The sequence below is a fragment of the Mastacembelus armatus genome, chromosome 9 (assembly GCF_900324485.2).
Source record: "Mastacembelus armatus chromosome 9, fMasArm1.2, whole genome shotgun sequence".
NCBI lineage: Eukaryota > Metazoa > Chordata > Actinopteri > Synbranchiformes > Mastacembelidae > Mastacembelus > Mastacembelus armatus.
In genome coordinates this window covers 24,663,631-24,690,289 of record NC_046641.1, presented here as the reverse complement: position 1 = coordinate 24,690,289, position 26,659 = coordinate 24,663,631, and the positions used below count along the sequence as shown (strand labels likewise).

The 26,659-nt window shown below is 40.4% G+C and overlaps 4 protein-coding genes across 4 annotated transcripts in view; all 4 read right to left on the bottom strand.

Moving 5' to 3' along the window:
• LOC113139347 (GTPase IMAP family member 5-like) overlaps positions 1-19,299 on the bottom strand; it is a 29,705-nt gene extending 10,406 nt beyond the window's left edge. Inside the window, exon 1 of the mRNA XM_026322488.1 lies at positions 18,924-19,299. The gene's annotated coding sequence lies outside the window, so the exon portion shown is untranslated. The remainder of the gene's footprint in view (positions 1-18,923) is intronic.
• LOC113139343 (uncharacterized) overlaps positions 1-26,659 on the bottom strand; it is a 63,244-nt gene that overhangs the window by 17,747 nt on the left and 18,838 nt on the right. The window contains exons 19-21 of the mRNA XM_026322485.2: positions 4,416-5,060; positions 4,302-4,337; positions 3,002-4,065 (exon numbers count right to left, since the gene is read on the bottom strand). Coding sequence (XP_026178270.1) covers positions 3,002-4,065; positions 4,302-4,337; positions 4,416-5,060 — 1,745 coding nt within the window. The remainder of the gene's footprint in view (positions 1-3,001; positions 4,066-4,301; positions 4,338-4,415; positions 5,061-26,659) is intronic.
• Positions 1,040-2,987, bottom strand: LOC113139346 (immune-associated nucleotide-binding protein 9-like). Its single transcript, XM_026322487.2, has one exon. The coding sequence runs from the start codon at positions 2,969-2,971 to the stop codon at positions 1,223-1,225; it is 1,749 nt and encodes a 582-aa protein (XP_026178272.1). The 5' UTR covers positions 2,972-2,987; the 3' UTR covers positions 1,040-1,222.
• LOC113139322 (uncharacterized protein PFB0765w-like) lies at positions 13,355-26,623 on the bottom strand. Its single transcript, XM_026322444.1, is given in 5 exon segments — positions 13,355-15,344; positions 15,346-16,678; positions 17,958-18,006; positions 26,403-26,514; positions 26,607-26,623. Coding segments are annotated over 5 exon segments (2,607 nt in total). The 3' UTR covers positions 13,355-14,248.

The window sequence follows — 26,659 nt, the reverse complement described above, 5'->3', positions numbered from 1 at the left end:
ATGCTGATTTTACAGATGTGTAATTGTCCAGTTTAATAATCAGAGCTCAACAGATGAGCAGCAGCTTTTTGATTCTGTTCAACCTTTATAAACCTCAGCACAGAAATATGGATAACATCCTGTACACTTCATAATAATGGATTAGTTTTATGATATATGATACTTTTATGATTATGATTTAGTTTAGTTTCAGGTCCAAAAAATAAAAAAATGAAAAGAAATACAAAAAACAGACCATTGATATTAAAAAGACTGAAAAATAAACATCAGAAAAAAGATTATGAGTAAAACTAATTATACATATTACTAATCATGAACATGATCACAGAGTATTAATTATAGAAAATCTAAAACATTTTCAGTCATGCATTACATTAGGGGTGACCGTTGACATACATAATGTGTCCTACAGGGACCATAATATCTCTATATGCTTCTACTGGTATAATTTTAACCACATGCTATTACACTGAGAGCGACTCTGCTTTGCTTCTAACCCACGCTTTTATTTTGAAAACACTAGGTCAGTGGTTCTGAAGGGCCACTGTCCTGCTTGTTTTGCAGCTGTCCCTGCCCTACCCACTGTTGATTACCTGGGTCAGGTGTGTGTTTCAGCCAATCAGAAGTGGGAATGGCAGCAATAGGTGGGAAACAAGCAGGGCAGCATCCTTCAAGGACTAAGTTAGGACCTCACTGGTCTAGACAATTTTATACCTGATTTTGGGCTCAATTTGCCCCCTCCAGTGATTGTGGGGGTCTGGCCCAACTCAAGGCTCATCATAGTCAATTATTTGTCCAACCAATCCTCAAATGCTTTTTTAATTAGGGAGGCTCTGATGAAATACTCACAAAAGCCCATTAGAGTGAGCAGCTCAGGAAACTTCACCAGCTATGAAATTTTACACTTCACAAACATTGCACGACATCACAACAGAGCCTGAACCTAATGGAGCACTGAAAGACAGGACTGTCTCTAAATTATTGTTCAAGACACACCACAATAGGGGCGAAAATCTAAAGGTGTAGGTAACGGCGTCACTTTTGATCATGTGAGTTTCTGTGGAAGTCTTCACAGAGGTCTGCTACAGATTTATTGGAAATGTTTGTCATTGGACACTTCAGTCCACTGATCATAGGAAACATGTTTCCTAGCTCCTCTGTCCTTGCTTCCTTTCCTTACGTGGGCTGGACGAAGACGCCGTGTCTTTACACACAAATCACATCATGAAATACAGCAAGAAGATTGTTCTTTCAGAAGTTCCTCCAACAAGTCACTAATTTCTTGCTCTTGGATTTTCTGCAGGTTTTCTTTTTCCTCCTCATTTTCCACCTTCTTCATTTGGTTTTCATGTTTTGTCAATAGCTCCTGGATTTTTTTCATGTTTTCTGTCTTTCTGTTCACACATTTCACCAACTCATAGATTTCTCCTCTGTGTTTCTCCCTCCATTGTTTTTCTTTGTGAGCTGAAAGTGCCTGTAACAGGTCAAACTTCTCATCTTTGTCTTTCACTAGTTTCTCATGTTCTTCCCTCTGAGCTGCTAATTCATTTCTCATTTTCTCTTTGAATCCATTGAACTCTTCAGCTTTCTGTCGGGCCTCCTCCTCATACGTCGTCTTTAAATTCTCTAGTTGTTTCTGATGATTCTTCTCCAACTCTTTTCTCTCTTTCTCCTCTTGTTCTCTTCTGATTTGATCTTCTTCTCTTTTCTTTTCATATTTCTCTCTTTCCTTCTCATATTCTTCCTGGAGCTCTTTAAGTCTTTCTCGTTCCTCCTGTCGTCTCTGTTCTTCTTCTTGGTATCGTCTGTCCCACCACTCTTTTCTTTCCATCTCCCAGTTCTCTCGTTCTTTTCTCATCTCTTCTCTGTTCTGCTCCAGTTTTCTGTCAATAGTTTCTTTTTCCTCTGATTCTGATTTGATCTTTTTTTTCAAAGCTTCAAGTTTCTGTTTCCACTCCTGTCGCTCTGTTTCTTCCTGCTGTTTCCTCTTCCTGTCTTCTTCTTCTCTCTTTTCCTTTTCTTTCTTTCTCTCCTCATGTTCCTTCTTGGTGTTTTCCTCCTTTTCTTTAAGTTGTTTTTCTCTCAGTTTTCTCTCCTTTTCAGTTTCCTCCCTCTGTTCTTCCATTCTTCTTTTCATTTCTCCCTCATGTTTTCTCTCTAGTTCCTCCCTCTCTCTCCTCATCTCTTCTTCCTTCTCCTTCAGGATTCTCTCCATTTCTTTCTTTATCGCTGCTTCAGCCTCTTGCAGCATCTCGTTGGTGTAGCAGCTGCCTCCATTTTCCTTCACCATGGTGTCGATCTTGTTGATCAGTTCACTGACTTGTGTCTGATTTTGTTGATCACGGTTATTAAACACATGGTATCTTCCTCCACAGTCTCTGATCAGTTTCTTAAGTGAATCATCACATCCTGTTTCTATATATTCTTCAATGGACAGTTTGTCATGTTCCAGGTCGTCTCCCCTGGTGAACAGAATGATGGTGAATTTTTCTGAATTCTTCCCAAAACCTTCCTTGATGAGTTTGAACGTCTCCTTCTCCTCTGGTGTGAGTCGGCCGATCTGTAACACCAGCAGGAAGACATGTGGACCTGGAGCCAGAAGACTGAAGCATTTCACCATCTCCTCATTAACTTCTTCATGGGACAAAGTGTTGTCAAACAGACCAGGAGTATCGACCACAACCACAGGACGACCGTTCACTTCACTTTCTGCTTTCTGACAATATCTGGTGACTGATTTTTGACTTAATTCAGATTCAAACTCTTCCCTTCCTAGAATAGTGTTTCCTGAAGAGCTCTTTCCAGTTCCAGTCTTCCCCATTAGAACAATCCTGAGACAGTCTGGACTCTGCTTCTCTTCTTTACTCTGCAGCTTGTTGATATATTTCTCCTGCTGTATGACTTTATCAATTTGGACCTGTGCAAATGTTCCCACTGTATAGCAGCCTGGTTTGTCCTTGTTCAGTCTCATTGTGTCCACAGTGTCCAACAGCTCAGAGACTTGCTGCTTGTCCCTGATGTTGAGAACAACAGATCTTCCTCCACAGCTCTGACAGAGCTCCTGGATGTCTCTGTTCTCTCTGACAAAGTTAACAACAGCTGGAGCTGTAGGATCTGACTCCACAGTGAACAGGATCATGGTGAAGTCATTGACTCGAGAGCTGAACGTGTTCTGGATGGTCTTTAACTCTCCCTTGTCTTCATCAGTGAGGGGATCCACAGGTAGGACCAGGATGAAGGCATGGACGCCCTCAGGATCACAGAGGGAGATACACCTGAGTGATTCCTCCATCACTGCCTCCTGAGGTTTTCCATCCAAGGCAGGCAGCTCCACCAGGGAAACCCAACGTCCACACACCTCTGCCTGCTTTTTAACACACTCTGAGGAGTTGGACACTGGATGAAGCTCTGTCTGACCTAAGATGGCTTTGGCTGCTGAGGTCTTCCCCACTCCAAATGGTCCAAACAGAACCAGGTTCATAGAGGGTTTAGACCAGTTCATCACTGTCATGGGATCAGTGGCTTCAGTTAAAGTTAGACACCGTCCTCTGTTGTCTGTCACTATATTTTCTATTTTTTGCATTAACTCTTGTAGGTCACTGTCTGAAAAATGCTTTTTGTCCAGTTTGACTCTGTGCAGCCTTTGTTTGCAGTCCTGGATGAGGTTTTTCACTGAGGAACTCTGTCCCTCTTCATTTTGCATCATGACGACCAGTGAGTGTTTCAAAGCATCTGGACCAAACAGACTCAGGATGAACTTCAGTGAGTTTCTGTTCTCCTCAGTGAAATCAGAAGGTTTCACCAACAGCAGCAGAACATTTGGACCAGGTGAACAAAGAGTCACACATCTCTTCACTTCTCTTCTCTGGTTCTCCTCAGTCAGACTGAAAACATCTGGAGCTTTCACCACAGTTACTGGTTTTCCTCTCCACTCTCCACAGGAAGCCACACTTTGTTTGTTTGGTTTGATTTTGTAGAACTTGGTTTTGCTCCCAATGATGAAGTTGCCAAGTTTTGCCTTTTTGTCTTCACTTTTTCCAAACATCACAATCCTGAGTTCAGCTGCTGTGAAATAATAAAAATAAGTCATTAGGACTAGAGTGAGGACATCATCACTCATCACATTTACTGTAATCCAACATTAAAGTAATGAAGATCACATCTTATCGTGTCAAAATCCACGAGTCTCTTAAATAGTTTGACTGTGATCATTGTTTCATCAAATTGACCAATCGCTTTTCTCGTAGATTAGTGTTATTTATTACTGTATCTACATTGTCTCGATGAAGTGATTTACTTACATTGATACGGGTTATATTCACTGGGGTCTTTGCCTTCTGTAAAAGACACAGTAATATCAGCATTCGGTTCCACGTTTGTGGTGTTTATGAAGTTCTGGTTAACATGTCACTTACCAAGAGCATCTGTAGGATCATGTTTAAAGCTGACTCCTTCCTCTTGTTTCGCTCTTTTCTGAACACCAGTCAAATCTGGTGATGCATCCTCGAACACATCACAGCTCAGATGTTCTCCACTGTTCTCCTTCACAATCTGACCCAGTCGTGTTAACAGCTCTGGAAGCTCAAGATCCTTCAGCCACAAAAATCTGTATCTGCACATTCTTATCAGGTCTTTTAATGGTGGATGCTGCCTGTACTTTTCCATGAACCCTGAACTCTCCTCTCTGGGTGTTGATATCAGAATCAATGAATGATCAAATGGGCGATCACTGAAGAGTTTCAGGACTCTGCAGAGTCTCAGTCTGAGTTCCTCAGTGAAGTCTTCAGGCTGTAGAACCAGCAGGAACACATGAGGTCCAGGATCAGAGAGTCTCACACAGTTTCCTACATGTTGTGCCAGTTTGTGTTGGGATATTTCAGGATGCAGCAGATCTGGGGTGTTGATGAGAACTACTTCTTTCTCCTCCACCTGTCCTCTGACACTCTGACAGGTGTCTGGTTCTTCCTCAGGGTTGGACTGAGTCTGTCCCAGTATGAGGTTCCCCACTGAGCTCCTGTCAGACCAGCTGTTCCCCAGTAGAACCAGCCTCAGCTCTGACACTGGAATGACAGTAATTAGTGGAAACAAAGCAAAGCTGAACCTTTGAAAAGACATATTTACTTTCTAATTCAGAACTAGAGAATTTATGAATTAAAGTTTTTAAACTCTACATATAATGACACACTGTTTTACAAAACTCACAGTGAGGTGGCAGGAATCCGAAGCTGCTGCTGCGTCTCAGAGGAAACTGATGATCTGTAAGGATGAAGAAAATATAATTAAACCAACTCATGTGGTTTTTATTAATGTTGTGAACAACAGAACATCAAATGAAATAAATCCAGTCAGAAGCTGTTTTACAGTATTTGTTGGAGCAGTTTTAAAGATGATGTTTGTTTCTCTGATTTAATAAAATCCTCCCTGATTATCCAGAAGAAAATGAGGTTTGAACATTTTGTTGGTCACTGTTTACATCAGGAGTCTCCAATCCTGGTCCTCGAGGTCCACTGTCCATCTTGTTTACCAACTGTCTCTGTCCTTGTAGCTTCTGATTGGCTGAACACACCTGATCCAGGTAATCAGCTGTGGGCAGGGATAGTTGGGAAACAAGCAGGACAGTGGACCAGGACCAGGATTGGAGACTCCTGGTTTACATGATGTCACTTGAATCTGTTCAAAACAGCTAAAGATGGAGACCTGGACTGAAGTCATTGATTTGAGACTTAACCTGGACTCCAGGTTTAGGACTGAACTATTTTATTTTGTTTAATTTCATTTGATCATTTAGCATCACCTTAAAGGAACTGTCTGATGAGCTGAACGTCAATCCCAAATGTGATTTGACTGAAAACTGTCACATGATCAAACCAAAATTCATTAAGGTGCATCAGTTCCACAAACTATTTAAACTGAACTTCTTAGCATTAGGATTGAAGATCAAGAAAATAAGATATGAACTTTATTAACCCCTGAAATTCAGGATAAATAAATTGAAACCAGCCATCATCTAACAAACAACTGGTCACTGCTGTTACTGTATAGCTCCAAATCACAACACAATCATTTCAAGGTACTTTACAAAACCCAACAATTCCCTTATGAGCAGCACTTGGTGACAGTGGAGAGGAAAAACTCCTTTTAACGGAAGAAAAAACCTCCAGCAGAACCGGGCTCAGTTTGTCATCTGTTCCAGTTTTATCCTGTTTGATTTGACTGTTTAGATGAGACTGTCCAATCAGGTGTGAGGACATTGTTCTTATACGATGTGTCCAACATGTGACCAGCCTGAGAAAACAGCCTGGTCTCCAAACTAATCCAGTCTCAGTGAACTCACCTGGTGCTGCAGCTGCCATGATGTCTCTCTGCTGGAAACACTGATTCACCTGGAGGGAAGAATCAGAGCAACTCAGCTTCTTTTACAGCGAAGCCTCTTATTGACTCACCACAGAATTCATTCATCAATAGGTGTGATGGTCTGTGGAAACCAGTGAGTCCTGACCTGTGTCTGTGCTTCTGCACCGTGTCCTCTGATCTCAGCAACTGTCCTGGATCATCTGAGCATCATCATCCCAATAAGAACAAGAAGAAACTCATCAGGACACAGTCACAGTCCAGTTAGGGTCCAGTTGGCTAAACCAGGTGAGAACCTGCATGTTAAAAATAAAAACATACAAAGAAAAGTTGATTATTCAGTTTAACCACAGACTGAAACAGCTTCAAGCTACAAACAGTAAATCTTCAGTTTCCTGCTTTATCAAAGTCCTGAACATTGAAGTGTCGCTGTGTTTCAGTCGGTGTCAGGTGTTGATTCATAACAACCTGTTTCACCTGACACTCACTCACCTGATGACCAGGGGTCGATGAGGACCAAACACAATCAATAATCGATTTTCAGTCGTTCCTGCTTCTTTAACTTCAGATCGTTTCTGTTGGTTTTACTGACGTTAACGCAACAAGTAAAGACAAGTGAGACAAATAGAGACAACACCTGTGTCAGCCTGGGGCAGGTGAAAGTGAAAGAATGCAGGGTGTGTTCACATGCTTCAAAATGTGTGGGAAAAACCAACATTAATGGAAAAATGATTTTCATTCATTGTTAAGAGCCTGTTTCAAATGTGCTGCAGGAGCTTTATATATTTATTCTATACAATGAAGAGTCTCACACACACTTTAGTGTTTGAAACTCAACATATTTGATCATGTTTACTGACTTTCATTGTTAGACTCCCCTGATGTGCAGATTAAATATAAGATGACACTTTGTTAGTCCCATAATGAGAAAATTCAACAATACAACAGCAGCATTACTGTATTTACACACGTATATACAATATATGATACAATAAAAATACAATTAAATATATAATAAAACAGAAAATCTATGATAAATCACAGGAACTAAACAGAAACAGGATTTGGAGCAAACTGCTCAAATTCAGTGCAGCATGCTGGATTAATGGTTAGCCTTTCTATGTGGAGTCTGCATGTTCTCCCTGTGCTTGTGTGGGTTTTCTCCAGGTACTCTGGTTTCCTCCCACAGTCCAAAAACATGTATGTCAGGTTGATTGGTGACTCTAAATTGCCCATAGGAGTGAGTGTGAGTGTGTGAGGTTGTTGGTCTCTATGTGGCCCTGTGATGGACTGGGGACCTGTCCAGGGTGGACCCCTGCCTTTCACCCAGAGAGAGCTGGGATAGGCTCCAGCAGATCCCTGTGTAAAGACTCACCAACCAGACTGGAAGCACCAACTGCAAAACAGTTTTTCTGTCCATGACAAATTTCATGTTGTGATTTTTGTTACTGTGAATGACTGAGTGTTTGAAATGAGCCTATAAAACTGCACAGTGAGCAAAGAGTCGAGCAGCAGCACAAAGTGCAGCTCCAGATGGATCAGCAGCTCTGAAACACCTGGACCCTCAGAGTCCACAGTCTGCTCCCAATCAGCACATCGAACACTTTCCTCTGAGGAAACAGGCTGAACGGCTGATTAGACGACTGAACACAGCTGTGACACACGTCTGCCTGAAACATCACTAAAATCCACTTTCTCTGCTCTTCTAGGAGCCACCAGTCTCTTTGTTGATTCACTGTGAAGGTCCCAGCACCTTCAGCCTCTTGTGTCTACACAGCACAGAGTTTGTGCACTGTGGCATTTTAAGGTTTGGGCCTGATGTTCTTCTCTGTCAACAGACAGAAATGTCACCAGCCATTTGACTGACAGGTCACGTGGCTACAAGACTTTCTGTTTCACTTATGATCTGAGTTTTAAATCAACACTGATACTGAAGCAACATGAGACAAACTAAACACAAACAGTTTGTGGAAAAATCCTGAAAACCTGAAAAAAATTATTTCACATATGTTATGAATATTAATCTGGAACCTTTAAGTCGTTTTGTCACTTTACATTTCTCTGTTTTTGTTTTTTCTCAAAATGTCTTGAAGCAGCTTCTGAGAACAGCACAGACCTTTATTTGATATATGAACTTTCTGTCCTGGGTCCATGTAATAAAACACAAACAATAAAAACTAAATATTCCACAGGAGCAACAGTTACAGTCTGTTCACGTTCACTGGATACCAGACTTCAATGTTTGTCATTTTGTTGTATATAAGTGTTGGAATATGAATGTATGGAGAGGACAGAGGAGCTCAGTGCATGATGGGAAGTCCTCAGGCAGTCTAGGCCTATAGCAGCATAACTAAAGGAAGGTTCAGGGTCACCTAAGCCTTAATTATAAGCTTTATTTATTTATTTGATCATCACCAAACAGGAAATCCACGGACATGTTCTCATTTAAAAACTAGCCCAGTACAAGTAGAAATAACTTGGACATGTTTGGAAGCAGACTGGCCAGTCCCACTGCATTCCACAGGACGCTCCTCGACCTTAATGAGTCCAACCAGTTGTTTCTTTGTTATGTAAATTACTGATGACTTTCAGGTAAATTCTATTTAAGTAAAAAGTAGCTTGTGTTTCAAATTTACTCAGAGTAAAACCTCCTTACTTACTTTTTACCAACAGGGGTTTTGCTTGTAGCTGCAGATCCACCTCACGCATGTGATGGATGTTTAAAGTCTGGATTCTTCACAGTGCAGGACTCAGTCAGGAAAACCAGTCCAGCCAGACTCAGTCTGTATCACATAAGGCAAACGTGTACAAGCTTTAGCAAATTTTCTGCAGGACAGGTGTGGAATGTGTAGACAAGTATGGAAATGTCTTGGAAATGGCTTAATGTTTCTATCTTCCTTTTTTTTGAACAATTGTTTTTTTCTTTAGTGTGTTTTAACAAACTTTGTCAAGTTATCTGGAGAGTCATAGGTTTATCATCACCTCAGTACAGAAAGCTGGAGTCACAGGTTTTTCTGGATACCTGGAGATCACAGGTTTGCTCTGACACCAAGTTCAGTCAGCAAAGACAGAAAACAGAGACTTGACTGTGTTTCTTAGATCAAGCTAATGCCTTTGGCTCTGTACCCCATAGCTCACTGTGGGAACTACTGGATTTAATTATTCACTGATTTTGTTCTTTAACTGGTTTTGGTCGAGTTTACTCACCAGCTGTGGCAGTTTGTTTGCAGGAGCCTGTTGCTACTAAAGATCAACAGGACAGAGTTTCTGTTAATGAGCTAAAAACAGACTCAGTGTCTGATCCTACTACAAACTGCACAATCTCTTGTTTTGTTGTCACCGGCAACTTTACTCCTGCACTACTTCTTCCTCTCTGGTGTTTAAAGGACCAGTAGGAGCCTTAAAACATCTGTATGAAGTGACTTTTAATGTTTCTGCTGGAAGGTCAAACAACTAAAAAGAGACTCAAAACCACCACAAAGAGTCTCTGTCACTCAGTGGGTCTGGATCCTATGAGTTTGGACTCTTGTCTCATTATGTGTCTGGGCCATAAATGCAGAAACAGGCAGACTCAGTGGTTTGGACTTTAGTAACAGTGAACAGGACTGACTATAGTCCAGGTAAACATGGACCAGGCAAAGACGAGCAGGAGGCAAAGTCAGGGACTTTAACAGACAGACAGCTAATCTGAACAAACAGAAAGTCCAGAATCAGAGATAGAGTCCAGATTGTCAATGGACTGGACGGCTGTCAGTCAGTCTTATCAGCCAATTAGAGACGTTCACGGTGACCTATCAGGTGTCGAGGTGGGTGGGACTAAAGGGAGGGGGTGAGAGCGGGAAGAGGAGCAGAAAATGGAGGGAAAACAGAGAAAACATGTCCGGAGTGACGTTTGGTAAAGTGTGTTATGTTGTTGTTGACTAGTTTTGTTCACGTCGACACGTTTATGGACATTTGTTGGACTGAGAGAGATTTTAGGAGCAGCACGAGCTCTTTTCTGGCGGGAATTCCCCCTAACGGACAGGGCGAGCTGTTGCTAGCTAACGTTAGCTCGGCGTGTTAGCAGCAGCTCCTGAGCGAGTATGGCCGCTGACTTTGATACGGAGACTTTATGGACGTTTACAGGTTAGAGAGGTGCTTTTACTGTCTGGGAATGTTTCAGTAGTCTGCTTCGGATGCTGCCGCAGTGAAGCTCAGGACTTCCCGCCGCCAGAGGAGTCTGCTGGATGTCCGGGCCCGTGTTTCTCCAGCACACCTGGGGGGGCAGAGATGCGCCGCCTCCTTTATTGACTTTTTGCTGTTTTTTGGAGACAAGTCGTGAAACGAGCGGTTTTCCACTTCCTGCTCTTGTCTACGTAGACAAGAGGCGAGTCCCTCCTCTGGCTCTGCCCAAACTCCGCTGTCCGCCATTACTGGACCCTGGCTCCGGCACCGAGAGGATGAACCCAGAGGAGACGAGCTGAGCCCAGAAGCTGCTCTGGTGTCGACTGTAACAACAGGAGTCTGTTCTCATTGACAGCGGTGAGTTTCTATATATTTTATTTCTGTTTCCTTATAACATGGACGTGTTGACGTTAGCCACGTTAGCTGCATAGTTAGCGCTAATGCTGCCCGGCTAACGTCCTCTGGCTCCTCACAGCCTCGTGTTTACTCTGAAACAGGAAACAGGTTGGCTGTTTGCTTTACAGGACAATTGAAAGGATCAGAGATAGTTTGTGTGCTAATTCTGTCTGGTTTACTTGGTGACAAACGTTAGTTGGTTTGCTTAAATAAATAACTACGTTACAACATAGCAGGATGCAGAATAACTTGTTATGAAGAAAACTTTTACAACATGTATATTTTTCTTGTGTATTTATGTTTTTTCTTATTTTGGTGTAAATAAAGAACATTACAGCCTGAAAACTTTCTGAATGAATCAATTGCAGATTAATCATGTATATATGCAGGTAAGATACAGTATATTATTTGATGTATTTGTACTTAGTTTGTGAGACAGCCCATCATGTTCATTCAACTTTATGTCATCCATGAATTTGTAAAACATAAGTTTTAAACATATAGTTTCCAAAGTATTGGTAATAACAGCCTGACAGACTTATTGATTTAATCCTCTTAGACACAAGGAGTCATAGTCAGCCTGATACATTTTGAAAGTCTTCTGTGACACATTCAAACACATGTTCCAGCCCCAGGTGCTCACCATGATGGTAGGTCTGGAAACTGTTGAGCTGTCCTGTGACCTGGTTAGGAAAAGGTAAGTTTATTACCCAGACAATAACATTAGTAACCAGCAGCCAAACACACCTGGTCTGTCTCTGTAGCAACAGTTCAACAGTGTCTGACTTGGCACAGAGGAAGAAACGCTGTGATACAGTATAAAACATATTTACATGCTCTGACTTTAATATCAGTATAACACGTGACATTGACAATGAAAGAGCAGTGTCAAATATTCATCATGTTACACACTTTGAAATATATTATGAACAGTCTGTTGTTACTTAGCTAGTTACAAATTAGAAAGAGCAGCACGTTTTTAAACTAATAACAGACATGACATTTACCTAAGTTACTACTGTTGCACATACCATTGACTAATAGCAGTAACAGGTAATGTAGCTACTTACATTAACTAGCACTTGTCCTCCAGTATCTCTATTTTTTATCTCTTTACAACTGACAGATTAATAAATCAAAATATATCATTAAAAGACGTAAGTAGCACAACCAAATTGGAAAATCATCCATCTTCTGTGCAATGGGTCAGTGACGTGACGCCTAGATTTTTATTTCCATAAGCAACTGATTTTATATTTTTGAAGAAAAACGGCTTACTATTGTTTAAAAAGGTTAATTTAACATCATTTTCATGATCCCTACTCATACTTGTATGAAAAACACAAAATTGGCAAACTATTGTAGGACTAAAGTGGTAAAATGTCATTTAGTAAAACTGTCCTCACTTAAAGTTAATGAAGACAACTGCTGGTAAAATGATAAAACATTATTAAAAATCATTCGGTTTTCTGTTTGGCATATTTTTTAAAGACTCAAGATAAGCCTGTAAAAGTTTTTGCATGATAGACCTTTTAAAAGCATTTTTAGTATCTAAGGAACATTGTTCCACAAAGATCTATTTCCTTAAATGTCATTTGGCCAAACAAAGATAAGAGGCCATTTTGAGCTCTCATCTCATGGGTTTAGTTCAGTGACATGTGATGACTTCACTCAGAAGACCCCTGAAGACCAATGGGGTTGGAGGAAAGTTTCAAATTTTCTCCTCAATTTTAGTTAATTTCACCTTTTCCAAGTGTGGTACCATGTGTCACAGATTTGGGTGTCATTCGCTCAAACCTCAAAAAAGTGTCATTTAAATAAAACGATAATCGAGATACGTTTGTTGTTCTATTTTCATAGAGGCAAATGACTAATGCTACACACAAAACAACACTGTGGTCTTGTTCCCCCTCCCATTCTTTCTTCTCTGTCTTCATTATTCCTACGTTAAAGTCACAGCTCCACCTGCTGGACAGGACGCAGATCTCCAACACTGACTGAAACACATTTAATTAAAGGAACAACCTGTTGTTTAAATCTAATGAGGTGTCACCTCTAAACTGCACTAATGCAGCAGCAGGAGGCATTTTATTCCAAATGTTGACAAAAAATAAAACAAATTTCTGTTTTATTTTTTGTATATTTACTATATTTTTTTTTTCTGTTTTAATTTCTGTTTCTGCAAATCAAAATGATTATATCTTCACTTATGATCAGATCAAAAACACACGATGCTGATTTTCCAGGTCAGACTGTTAAAACATACGTTTATACACATACAACATGTGACTCATATGGTGACAGTTATACATATTACTGCATATACAGCTACACTGTTAAGTTACATTAGTTTATATTTATGATGTTCGTGTAGTTTGGTCCCAAACACAGACCAACTTTGGAAAACTGGAGTCAGAGGAACAAACATTTACACACATGATCCTAATTTCAGATGGTTTTTATTTTTAAAAATCATGTTAAATGTGTTTGTGTAACTGTGATACTGATAATATGAAGAAGTCCAGAAAACACTGGTGTGAGATCATGAAGCAAAATAATTAATTACAGGTAAAAGTCCTGAGTAAAAACAATTTACTTTATATGAAGTATTTTAGTTTTTCAGGTTAAACTAGTTTCCACCTCATATTATTAAGATTTAATTTCTAGTTGTATCATATTTACACACTGATCATTTGTTATGTATGTGAAACTGAATATGTAACATAAGTGGTAACAATAACTGTCTGATAAACGTGATGAAGTAATAATATTATAGTATAATGTAGGAAAAATACTATGACAAGTATCTCAAATGTCTTCAGCTCATTCAAATGTTCTATCCCTGATGATGGTCAGTACCTGTGACCTGCAGAATCATCCACTTTGCTGCATCAACCAAGGACCTGTTTGGATATTTTAGTTCAAATATCGACACAAAACACAAAACCTGGCACCGTGAGAGTCCGACTCTGATAAAACTCCAACCTCAGGAGCAACATCCACATTTAAACTGGCACATTTAGTCAGGACACACCAGGGGGTGGAGCCAAAAGAAAGGACTGGTCCCTGTTCAACACAGGAACCAAAACCATCCTGAGTCTCAGCAGGTTCTACAACACATATTCATTAACTGAGGAATAACTAGGATCTAACAGACAAATGAGTCAATGATCAAATTACTGTTTGAATACAAAGTCTGGATGAAGCTGATCTCACAGGCTGAAGTTCCTGCTTGTCTTGTTGTAATAAACTGGACTTAGTCTTTTCTGTGTCGGTGACGTTGGCTGGTTTTAGCCGAGGCTGCTCAGTGTCAGTTCAGATGACAACTGGGGTTTGCTCATGAGATGGAACAGAACGATTCTTCTGTGATCAGAAGTTTCTCCCTCAGTTCATTCATCTCTTTCTCATGTTTCTTCTGCAGCTCATCCAGATGTTCTCTGTCAGCGTCTGGGTCTTTGTTCTCATGTTTCTGTTTCAGCTTATTCATCTCTTCCTCATGTTTCTTCTGCAGCTCATCTAGTTTTTCTTTTTCATTTTTTGTGTTTTCTTCCAAAAGTTTCTGTTTGAGTTCATTCAGTTGTTGTTCATGATTTTGTAATTTAGCCAGTTGATCTTTATCATTTGGTTGCTTTTTTCTTATCTCCTCCATCTCTTTTTTCTGTTTTTCCTTCATTTTCTTTATTTTCTTCCTGTTTTCCTTCTTCTGGGTCAGAAGCAGAACTACGAGGTTGGACATCTCTCCTTTGTGTTTGTCCTGCAGTTCGTCCATTTCTTGCTTCAGATTTTTTTCTTTGTGTGCTGACAGATCTGTTAACCTCTGATATTCCTCCTTCTTCTCCTTTATTTCGTTCTCATGCTGTTCTCTCAGGTTCTTCACTTCCTCTAAGTGTTTTTCAATCAAAGATGCAAAATCATTTTCCTTCCTCTCTCTGAATTCATTAAACTCTTCAGCCTGTTTTCTGGCCTCGTCTTCGTATCTTTTCTCCATTTCTTCCATTTGTTTTTTATATTTCTCCTCTAACTCTCTCCGCTCCTTCTCTTCCTCTTCCCTTTTCTTTCTTTCTTCTTCTCTTTTCTTTTCTGATTTTTCTTTTTCCTTGTTATATTGTTCCTGGAGCTTCCTGACAGTTTCTTGTTTCTCTTTATCTTCTTGTTTCCACTTGTCCCACAATTCCTTTCTTTCCTTCTTCCAGGCCTTTTGTTGTTTTATCATCTGTTTTTTAGTTTCCTCCAGTTTTCTGTCAATAGTTTCCTTTGATTCTGATTCTGATTTCATTTTTTCTTTCAAATCTTCAAGTTTCTGTTCCCACTCCTGTTGCTGAATTTCTTCCTGCTGTTTCCTCTTCCTGTCTTCTTCTTCTCTCTTTTCCTTTTCTTTCTTTCTCTCCTCATGTTCCTTCTTGATGTTTTCCTCCTTTTCTTTAAGTTGTTTTTCTCTGTTTTCTCTCCTTTTCAGTTTCCTCCCTCTGTTCTTCCATTCTTCTTTTAATTTCTTCCATTTCCTCCTCATGTTTTCTCTCTAGTTCCTCCCTCTCTCTCCTCATCTCTTCTTCCTTCTCCTTCAGGATTCTCTCCATTTCTTTCTTTATCGCTGCTTCAGCCTCTTGCAGCATCTCGTTGGTGTAGCAGCTGCCTCCATTTTCCTTCACCATGGTGTCGATCTTGTTGATCAGTTCACTGACTTGTGTCTGATTTTGTTGATCACGGTTATTAAACACATGGTATCTTCCTCCACAGTCTCTGATCAGTTTCTTAAAGGAATCGTCACATTTTTTCTTTATATATTCTTCAATGGACAGTTTGTCATGTTCCAGGTCGTCTCCTCTGGTGAACAGAATGATGGTGAATTTTTCTGAATTCTTCCCAAAAACATCCTTGATGAGTTTTAGCGTCTCCTTCTCCTCTGGTGTGAGTCGGCCGATCTGTAACACCAGCAGGAAGACATGTGGACCTGGAGCCAGAAGACTGATGCATTTCACCATCTCCTCATTAACTTCTTCATGAGACAAACCTGTGTCAAACAGACCAGGAGTATCGACCACAACCACAGGACGACCGTTCACTTCACTTTCTGCTTTCTGACAATATTTGGTGACTGATGTTTGACTGGATTCAGCTCTAAACTCCTTCCTTCCTAGAATAGTGTTTCCTGAAGAGCTCTTTCCACAGCCAGTCTTCCCTATCAGAACAATCCTGAGACAGTCTGGACTCTGCTTCTCTTCTTTACTCTGCAGCTTGTTGATATATTTCTCCAGCTGTATGACTTTATCAATTTGGACCTGCATGAATGTTCCCACTGTATAGCAGCCTGGTTTGTCCTTGTTCAGTCTCATTGTGTCCACAGTGTCCAACAGCTCAGAGACCTGCTGCTTGTCCCTGATGTTGAGAACAACAGATCTTCCTCCACAGCTCTGACAGAGCTCCTGGATGTCTCTGTTCTCTCTGACAAAGTTAACAACAGCTGGAGCTGTAGGATCTGACTCCACAGTGAACAGGATCATGGTGAAGTCATTGACTCGAGAGCTGAACGTGTTCTGGATGGTCTTTAACTCTCCCTTGTCTTCATCAGTGAGGGGACCCACAGGTAGGACCAGGATGAAGACATGGACACCCTCTGGATCACAGAGGGAGATACACCTGAGTGATTCCTCCATCACTGCCTCCTGAGGTTTTCCATCCAAGGCAGGCAGCTCCACCAAACTCTTTTTTCTGAGTGATGAAGTTTCCAAGGGCTGTTTTCTTGTCCTCACTTCCAAACAACACAATCCTCAGATGATGTGCTGCAAAATAAATAAAGATAATAAACAAAACATGACCAAATGACATTTTGATCAAGTAAACAAATGTAACAGAACATTGTTAGCACATATTAGCACATGAGAACAATCATCAGAGGTCGCTCATTCAATTCTTTTGCAATTCAACACTATAACCTGCGTCATTACGCAGCCTCCAAAATGAGACGTGACTTATGTCACTACATGTGTCTCTCTCGCCTCTGTAAAAGTTCTTTGTTCATTGCACCCCTCAGTTCGGGGTCCCCCTATTGGCCTGGCGCACTTCCGTTGTGTTCTCTCTTTTGCAGCGTTTCTGTTTTGCAGCGTTTCTCTCTTGCAGCGTTTCTGTTTTGCAGCGTTTCTGTTTTGCAGCGTTTCTGTTTTGCAGCGTTTCTGTTTTGCAGCGTTTCTCTTTTGCAGCGCGTTTGCCCTTCTCGGCCACCGTAAGGTCCACCATCCTGCTTGTTTACCAACTGTCTCTGCCCTTGTAGCTTCTGATTGGCTGAACACACCCGATCCAGGTAATCAGCTGTGGGCAGGGATAGTTGGGAAACAAGCAGGACAGTGGACCAGGACCAGGACCAGAGACTCCTGGTTTAAGTAATGTCACATGAATCTGTTCAAAACAGCTAAAGATGGAGACTTGGACTGAAGTCATTGATTTGAGACTTAACCTGGACTCCAGGTTTAGGACTGAACTATTTTATTTTGTTTAATTTCATTTGATCTTTTAGCATCACCTTAAAGGAACTGTCTGATGAGCTGAACGTCAATCCCAAATGTGATTTGACTGAAAACTGTCACATGATCAAACCAAAATTCATTAAGGTGCATCAGTTCCACAAAATATTTAAAGTGAATGTCTTAGCATTAAGATTGAAGATGAAGAAAATATGAGAGGAGATGAACTTTATTAATCCCTGAAATTCAGGATAAATAAATTCATTTAAATTAATTCAGGATTTAAATAAATAAATGCAAAGACCTGGATTGAAGCCAGCCATCATCTAATAAACAACTGGTCACTGCTGATACTGTATAGCTCCACATCACAACACAATCATCTCAAGATACTTTACAAAAACCCAACAAATCCCTTATGAGCAGCACTTGGTGACAGTAGAGAGGAAAAACTCCCTTTAATGGAAGAAATGTCCAGGAGAACCAGACTCAGTTTGGATGGTCATCTGTTCCAGTTTTATCCTGTTTGATTTGACTGTTTAGATGAGACTGTCCAATCAGGTGTAGGGACACTGTTCCTGTACTCACCTGGTGCTGCAGCCGCCATGATGTCTCTCTGCTGGAAACACTGATTCACCTGGAGGGAAGAATCAGAGCAACTCAGCTTCTTTTACAGCGAAGCCTCTTATTGACTCACCACAGAATTCATGCATCAATAGGTGTGATGGTCTGTGGAAACCAGTGAGTCCTGACCTGTGTCTGTGCTTCTGCACCGTGTCCTCTGATCTCAGCAACTGTCCTGGATCATCTGAGCATCATCATCCCAACAAGAACAAGAAGAAACTCATCAGGACACAGTCACAGTCCAGTTAAGGTCCAGTTGGCTAAACCAGGTGAGAAACAGAACTGTGGACTGAGTCTGACCCCTTTCTGAAGACACTAACACCTGTTCAGGAACCTGTAACAGTCCAGTCTCTATTTGACCGAGTGAGGACAAGCAGAACTGTCATGACATGTTACAGCAGAGTGTAGCTGACAGTTTAATGTATTAAATTATGTTTGTGTTTTGTCCAAAAGTTCAGCTTCAGTTACTGCTGGTTTCTTTTCCATAGTCCATTTGTCCTCCAGGGATATCACAGGTCAAAATTATATTTCCTTCCATGACTTTTATAGACCAACACAAAACACCATGACATGGTCAAAAACCACAGGCTTCCAGTGTGCACCTGTGCTCTGATTACCACATGAATACACACCATGAACACAGACACTGCCACCTATGGGTGCAAACATGCAAAACAGGAAATGAACAATTTGGCTGCTACACTAATATAACTATGATTAGACAGTACACTTAAACTCATCCTGACTCCTGTAGCCTAACCCATAGTCTGTAGTCAGTAATGTCTCCTGTCACACTGAACAAACTGCCTGAGATCAGCTCAGAGAAACTTGGACTCTTCTTCCTGCTGCTGAGCCTCAAAAATGGTTGAATCATTTCCAGAGAAATAAAAGAGGAAACGTACAAAGAAAAGTTGATTATTCAGTTTAAACCTCCAGCAAAGTGAAGACGTCTGAATATCCTCCGAGGTCCAAGCAAACATTTGTCCTAAATCTCAGGTATAAAGACATTTGGAAAGCCCAGGCTGCAGGTCATATATAGTTAACCCTGACCCTAAATGTTCTTAACAACTACATGGACCGGGACATCACAACATGGCGACACACGAACCAGCGGTCGGTTATAAAAACAGAACAAATATCAAAATCAGCGGTAGATGATCAGTGATTTTCAGTTCATATGCAGTTAAACAGACAAGTAACAATATTGTTCTATCATCACTTTAATTATTAGGGTTTGATCTAGTTTTAGTCCAAACAGACAAACGTTACCTGCTGGATTTGTTGCTGCGTCAAAACGTTCAAAGTGAAACTGTTCCACCTGACAAAGGTGTGTCCGTACCTGACAACATTCCTGTTTGTTCTAGGAGGAGTCTCCTGTATTTCACATCTGTATCTCTCGCTCTTCACATTCCTCCTTTTTCTCTTATTTCTTCTTCTTTTGGTTCATGGAGGCTGGGAAACAACTTCTGTTTAAAAATTTGAATGTTACAATTGAAGAAAACAGAGGAAAACGCATCTTATTCCAAAAAGCTAATAAATCCTACAACACCCAGGATGCATTGCGTCCGTTGCCTCCCGATGTCACGTCTAACGTCAACTCACGCTGCCTTTTCTGGACATGAAATAATAACTGGGCAGCCTGTGTTGGTCTAAGTAACTCTGAGTATGGTCGGACTGGGCTGGAGTCCTGAGGTGGACTGGGAATAAAAAGAAGAACTGGGGCTGTGGATTATTTGTTTTGGGAAGGTTCGAACAGATTAAGGCAAATATTTGGAGGATTTGTTGATATTTGTTTGTCTAAGGAGGAAAAAGTTTGGTCTGGAGGAAAATAATGAAAGAACAACAAGAGAGACAGGATGATGGAAATAAGGGAAGGTGTTCATATAGGATCCAGAATAAGGTGGGACAGTAAGGAGACCAGTAATATTTAGCAGGATTAGAATCAGGATTAGATCAGTAGTGCACTTCATATTATAGGAAAACAACCTCCTGGGTATTGTGACTGGTGTCAAGAAGCAGAATCCATAAAACTCATCATTATGACGTGCAGGAAATACTCCAGAGGAAGAGTCAATGTGGTCTCACGACTCCAGGAGTTCCACCTGGCAAAGATCAGATTAGAAAGTGTAGTGAACTTTGGGAGCAGTGAGAGATAAAGGAAAGTGTTAGAACATTTACCTGAACAGGAAAAACAGCTGCGTTTAAGTCGGACACTTTGGAGCATCTTCAAGAGACGAGACCAGGAAGTCAGAGGTGTCCACCCTAGTCCCTGATCCCTCAGTCACTATATAGTGCAGCCTTTCTGCAGTCTCCCTGCTCACATTAAAACATCAGCTCCTTGCTCGTCTCTGAGTTTGATGGTAACTGTCTGTTTGTGCTGAGTTCTAGTTCTAAATGGATTAAACTGAACCTCATAGACCTACAGTCAGACTGTTCCCACAGCTGCTTTGACCTGAGCAGCCAGTAATGGGTTGATCCATAAACTGAGCCCAGCAAAGCTTCCTGGTCTGTGTGGATTCATAGACTATTAGGCCTGGATATCAGATCATGTATGAACAGAGAAAATGCTGCAGTTATCTAATAAATAATAAATGATCTATTGAGGATGTGTAAACGTTGTCTGGACTTATAGAATATATGAGGAACATCAATGTGAGACTGGTTCTTTGGAATCTATCAAGAATTATTGGTGGGATCATTAACACAGAGACCCAGACACATATTCCAACACAAGTTTCCACAGTTATATAAGAAAAATCAACCAGAATAAGAAGTGAATCATTTTATATTATGATCCAACCATCACTGCACTGGCTGCTCATGTCAGATTTCCTGCTCAGACCAACAGACCAACTCCCTCTGCCCTGGTTGCTGCTGTACACAGACCTCCAGACCACAGTGTGACATCATTCCTGTCTAACCTGGGAAGCCTTCTGGATGCACTGGAGATCATGGATTGTCACCCCATCATCGTCTGTGGTGATTTCAGTGAGAACCTTTTATCCGGTGCGAGCAAACCAACACTGGGTCTGTTCAAGTCCAGGGGATTTGCACAAGTCATCACTGCTGCAACCACAGAGAAGAACACACTGCTGGACCTCATGTTCCTCTCACAGCCACACCAGTGTCTGCACTGTGGGGTCACGAAAACCTATGACAGTTATCCCAGTCCTGTTTACTGTGTGCTGTCCTCCAACAGGTCATGAAGAGCTCAGGTGAGTTTTACATTGACTGCTGCATTGGGCCTGAGATCAAGGCCTTTTGTTGCTGAGAGAAAAACCTCTGGACCCCATCTTTTTTATGGAGCACAACAACGTCTGTCTTGGTACAAAATCTTAGATTTCATCTTCTGTTTTGGTTCAGGTAAACATTTTAAAAGTCACAGATTAGATCCATTTGCTGAGCATCAGCTGTATTTTTAGGTAACAGTAGTGTTGTTTAACATATAGTTGGTTTATTTAGGAACTGGAATGACATTTGCTTTGGTTATTATACTGTTATTATTATTTGGTTATTATATTTGCTGATTCTATGTTTTCAGCTCATTGGATCATTTTATGGGTCATAATATTTTCTGGTAACTATATTTTTATGGTTTTATATTTGATGGACTTTGGCCTGTGCATTTATCAGGTGGGTCTGGGTCAGGGTTGGTCAATGCACAGGCCAAACCATTTGAAGCAGCAGCTGCCAACACAGAAATACATCAGAAAGTATGGGTTCTATATAGAACTGTTCTATATAGAACCCATACTTTCAACTCTTCAGCTCTTCTCTCTGACTCTGACACACTGGATCACTTTAGACCAACCACAGCATCGTGCTGCTACAGCTGCACTGTCACACAACAGCAGACCCATCACTGCTGGACATGTGGTTCTCCTGCCAGGGTCCAGGTCTCCTCAGAAGAGACCATAAGGTTCTGTTTGTTTTTCTATTACAAACTCACAAATCTGTGCTAATTCATGTTTTCATGTGGTGTCACTTCCAGTCTGAGGACAGGCCTGTTGCTTTGCTCTTTTATTCTACAGGTAAATCTATATTTCAATGACAGTGTTTTCCATGAGCTTCTTCCTCCAGGAGCTTATTCACTGTGGTCTGTCCACTTCACAGTGAAGACCCTGAGGACTGCACAGCTCTGCAAAACCTCCATGTTTGAAATGGCAGTGGACACAAAAGGCCTTTCTGCCTTGCAGCAGTGTTCAAGCTCATTAGATTATTGTGGAAGATTTGACTTGGAATTTTGATTTGAGTCCCGTCATACAACAGCCATCCATTATCAACTGCTTATCCTTCTAGGGTGGCAGGGGGCCTGGAACCAATCCCAGCATGCAGTGTGTGAGAGGTGGGGTCTACCCCGGACCGATCAGCGGTCTATCACAGGGACATGTGTTTGGACTGTGGAAGGAGAAAACCCAAGCCAACTGAAAGATCCAATAATATTAACTGGAGGCAATGGTTCTACAGCAACCTGGGATGTCAAAGGTCACAGAACAGTTTACATCTTCAGTAACCTGCTTTCCAACAATGGACAGATCACTATTGGACAAAATGAAGAACAGGAAACCAATTGAAAAGTTCCATATTCAAACAGTTTGTTTATTTGGTTTTCTATGACGTGTTTCTTTCCTTTTTCCTTATTTTCATTGAACCATTTCATTCATTTTGATTTCATGCTTTTCTTTAAACACATGAAAAATCAGATCATTCAGTTGTTGATGATTAAAATGAATGAAGGTAAATGAATGAGCCCAGAGGAGAGGACAGATTTAAAATAGTCATTAGAGTGGGGTATCAGCTGGAAGGGAAGTGAAAGGTTTCCACATGTGTGGACTTAGCTCTGGGCTCATCTAAACCCAAAGACATGGTCAGCAGTCAGGCTGTGTATGTATCTCCAGTGTGTCACACTGTGAAGTCAGAGCTCAGGGTATTCAGAGCAGTCTTCAGAATACCCACAACACCACTGTAGCTCAGATGAGCCACAGCTAATGGTTTGACTGGGAGACAAATGTTCCCATGCTGGTCTTATCACGACTGTCAGTCCAGGACTACTGAAGCTTGGAGCCCTGGACAAATGGGGATATTAGCCTGAGGCTGACCATCATGTGACAAGCCTTTGTAGGTCGGACTGACCAATATTGTAACATATCCATTAAAAGTGTCATGTCTGAGTCACTGATGTCCAGTAAAGGACATTGTGATAGACACAGACAAGAAGTTTGTCCCTAGTGAAAGATGTTAAACAGGTGACAGGGTCACTCTTCAATCATCCCCTCATCTTAACACACATGTTAAAGTTCACTATTCAGCAGATATGAGTTACACAGCTGCTGACACACTTTGACTAACACACTGTTTTGTGCACTTTGGCAAAGAGCATCAACTGCAGCAATAAAAACAGTGTGAAGTTACAAAATATCAATATTTCTAGTAATGAATGAAAAATATAATCAGGAATTTTTATGTTTCTTTTCTTTCATTTGTTCTTTGGTGAAATCTGATAAAAACACACTGACAACTGAACTCTGCATTTGATGTTATTGATCATTTGATTCAGGTTTTATTTATTTGTTTGAGGTCAAATGGGTCCAACCTTTTCATTAACGTTTGTTTTGCGAGGACCATTTTTATGCTCCTTCTGTCGTCTTCTTTGCTTGATAAGTAGAGACTGATTAGAAACTGCACATTCCACTTTTATTTTAAAAGGGTCAAATCCATAGCTTGTGTTTTTTTTATTATTTTGTACATTTATTTTATTTATCTTTTCATTTATTTTGTGCATAGTTTTAAATAAAAAGCTGCTGACAATTAAAGTCAATGTTTTAATTGTAAATTTCCTTTTTTAAATGTATATGCATCCTGTCCTGTTTTGTGAGTAGTTCTGATATATTTTCCAGGTTACTTGTATATGTCTTTTATGTGTGTAATATCAATAATCATGAATAAACATGATTCAAATACATTAAAACAAATATTTAGCTTTCATTGCTGAAAAAGCTGAAGGCTGAAATTCAATGCTGACTATATCTGGAAGCTAAAATGTAAAGCTGAAGTTGGAAGCTTAACTTGTTCAGCTAAAAAAGTATTGAACATTGCTGTAAAGGGCTGAAAAAGAAAGATGCTCTGCTGAAGAAATACATAGAAAAAAAGTGGCTTTAAATTGAAAGAAGTAAGTGTTCTACTAATATACAAGAAGAAAGTGCAGTGAAGAGACAGAAGAGAAGAGGCAGAACTGAAAACATTCAATGAGTTAAAGTGAGGAAGAGGGCAGAATGATAACATGATAACCAAAGCTGAGATATTTGATGGAAGATGTTCTTATAGAGAAAGAAGGAAGGATTGAAGAAAGGGAAGAAATTAAGGAATGAATGCAGTATGAATGAAGAATAAAGTGATGTGCACAGCTGGAAATCCTGGAAGGGAAAGAACGTGCTGGAAAAGCAAGTAATAAAATGCTTTTATTTTGAAAAGGCAGTGTGCTGCAGGAGACTCATGTGACCAGGAGTTAAGATCTGAACTTTAATTTTTAATATTTACTATACTTTGGAACACTGCAGTAACTTCCTGTAAATAACTGTAGACTTTTATAGTGAAAGTACAAACATTTCTGGCTTGGAGAAGACAGTAAGGTTGACATTTAAAACGGCCTCAGTTGGTGCTTAAGTCTGTATCTCAATAGATAAAGTCAATTTTAAGCTCATATTAGTGTTTGTTGGCTTTTATTTTGAAATAATGATATAAAAGGCTTTTACTTTGAAAGGACAAAGTGCTGACTCAAGTGATCTTAGATTACAATCTTAACTTTATTTTGAATATTGATTATACTTTACAAAGACGTAATATCTTCCAACAAATAACTGACTTTTATTGTGAAAAAGAGAAAGGTCACAAAGGTCAGGGTATGTGTATGTGTGTGGTTCTGTAACAACAGAATATTAGTTACAGCTCACATGTACAAATGGGACAAATAAACACGAGGAATAACCCAAATATAATCCCAATAATAACTAAACAACAAGCGACACTCATAGATTAGCTATGAGCTAGGGATCGACCATCCCTCCCAGAGTTAGCTTAGCGTTAGCTGCTAATCATATCCATGCTACAGAACAGGAAGTAACCACATTCAATGAGGCCAACGTGAACCATAATCACACCGTAATCAGTATTACAGCGACAAACCAACGCACCTGTCTCATGGACGACCACTAGGTACACACACAGGAAGCACCGAACTTAACATCCCACTGCTATTTATGCATCAAACCTCATTTAACCCTGAAATCCCTAGTGTTGAAATATTCCAGCATCACTTTTAACAATTCTAAAAAATGACCTGCAATTTTTTTCTCAAGACCACATTTACATAGTTAATGGGTCCTATTGTTTGTCCTCACAATGCTATTGGGTAGAAGAAAGTGTTTATAGGTCCGGTCATCTGGCCATGAACGGACCTATAAACACTTTCTTCTTTAGTATGATAAGTGCAGAGCATAATAGTCCAGCCTGACACTATGAATTTTGCATTTGAATTGAAATGATAATACTTTGACCCACCACCCTGTCTATTCTTTCTGTTTATCTACTACAATATAAGACCCAAGATTATCACTCATGATATTTACTGTTGTGGGGCTAAGTAAGCAATCAACCCTGCAAGTGAATGTTTAAATGTTCTGTGTATCTGTTCAGACAAAGTGAGTACAAATACAGAAATTCTGCTCCCAACTAGGCCCAACGTGACAACGTGTCCTTAAAAACCTACTAAAATGTAAAAAAATGAAAAACCTTTCATTTCTACATCAGAGGCCTCCTAAAACAATATCTGAGAGGTCAAAATGTTTATTGCTCATTTTTTCTTAATTTGGGCGCTACAGGGTTAAAACTACTCAACACCCGGCAGCGCCCCTAGTGGCCGTTCTGGGCCATGCAGTCCTGCCTTCAGCACAAACAAACATAATGATGAGGATGATCTAAAATAAATGCAAAACAAACAACAGGATGCATTACGATGTTAACTGAACTGACAAAATGGCACCCACCTCTCCCACAGGAGAATTGTACAAAAGGGGAGAGAGGAAGTGAGCGCCCAGAATTTATAGGAGGGTACCACAGAAGAAGAAATGAATGAGGAGGAGCTTTGAACCCAAACGTTATGATTATAACTAAGGGAATATATGACCCGGTTACATTTATATAGCAATTAATTAGTTAGCAAATTAATTAGTAATTGAAAGTGATTTACAGAAATAAAAGACACGTTAAAAATATATAAGCAAGAATCAAAATAAGAAACAGAAAATAGTAAAAACAAAACAGCCATATGTACGAGCAGTGGACATTAGGCTGTCAATAGACTGCCAATGTCATATACATTTTCTGAAAGGTCTCATCATCACCATGTCATGGTGGGGGGTGGGTCAACGCTACACGCTGTGTAAAGGGTGGAGTCTGTCCCAGTATGAGGTTCCCCACTGAGCTCCTGTCAGACCAGCTGTTCCCCAGTAGAACCAGCCTCAGACTGGAATGAAAACACAGTTTAATGTAGAACTGATCCAAGCTGAAGTCAATCAACACATTAACAACCAGTAGCTCAGTGTGTTTAAGGTGGACTGAGGAGAATCTGTCATCTATTATCAACCTGACATGGAACCAGTGAGCTGACA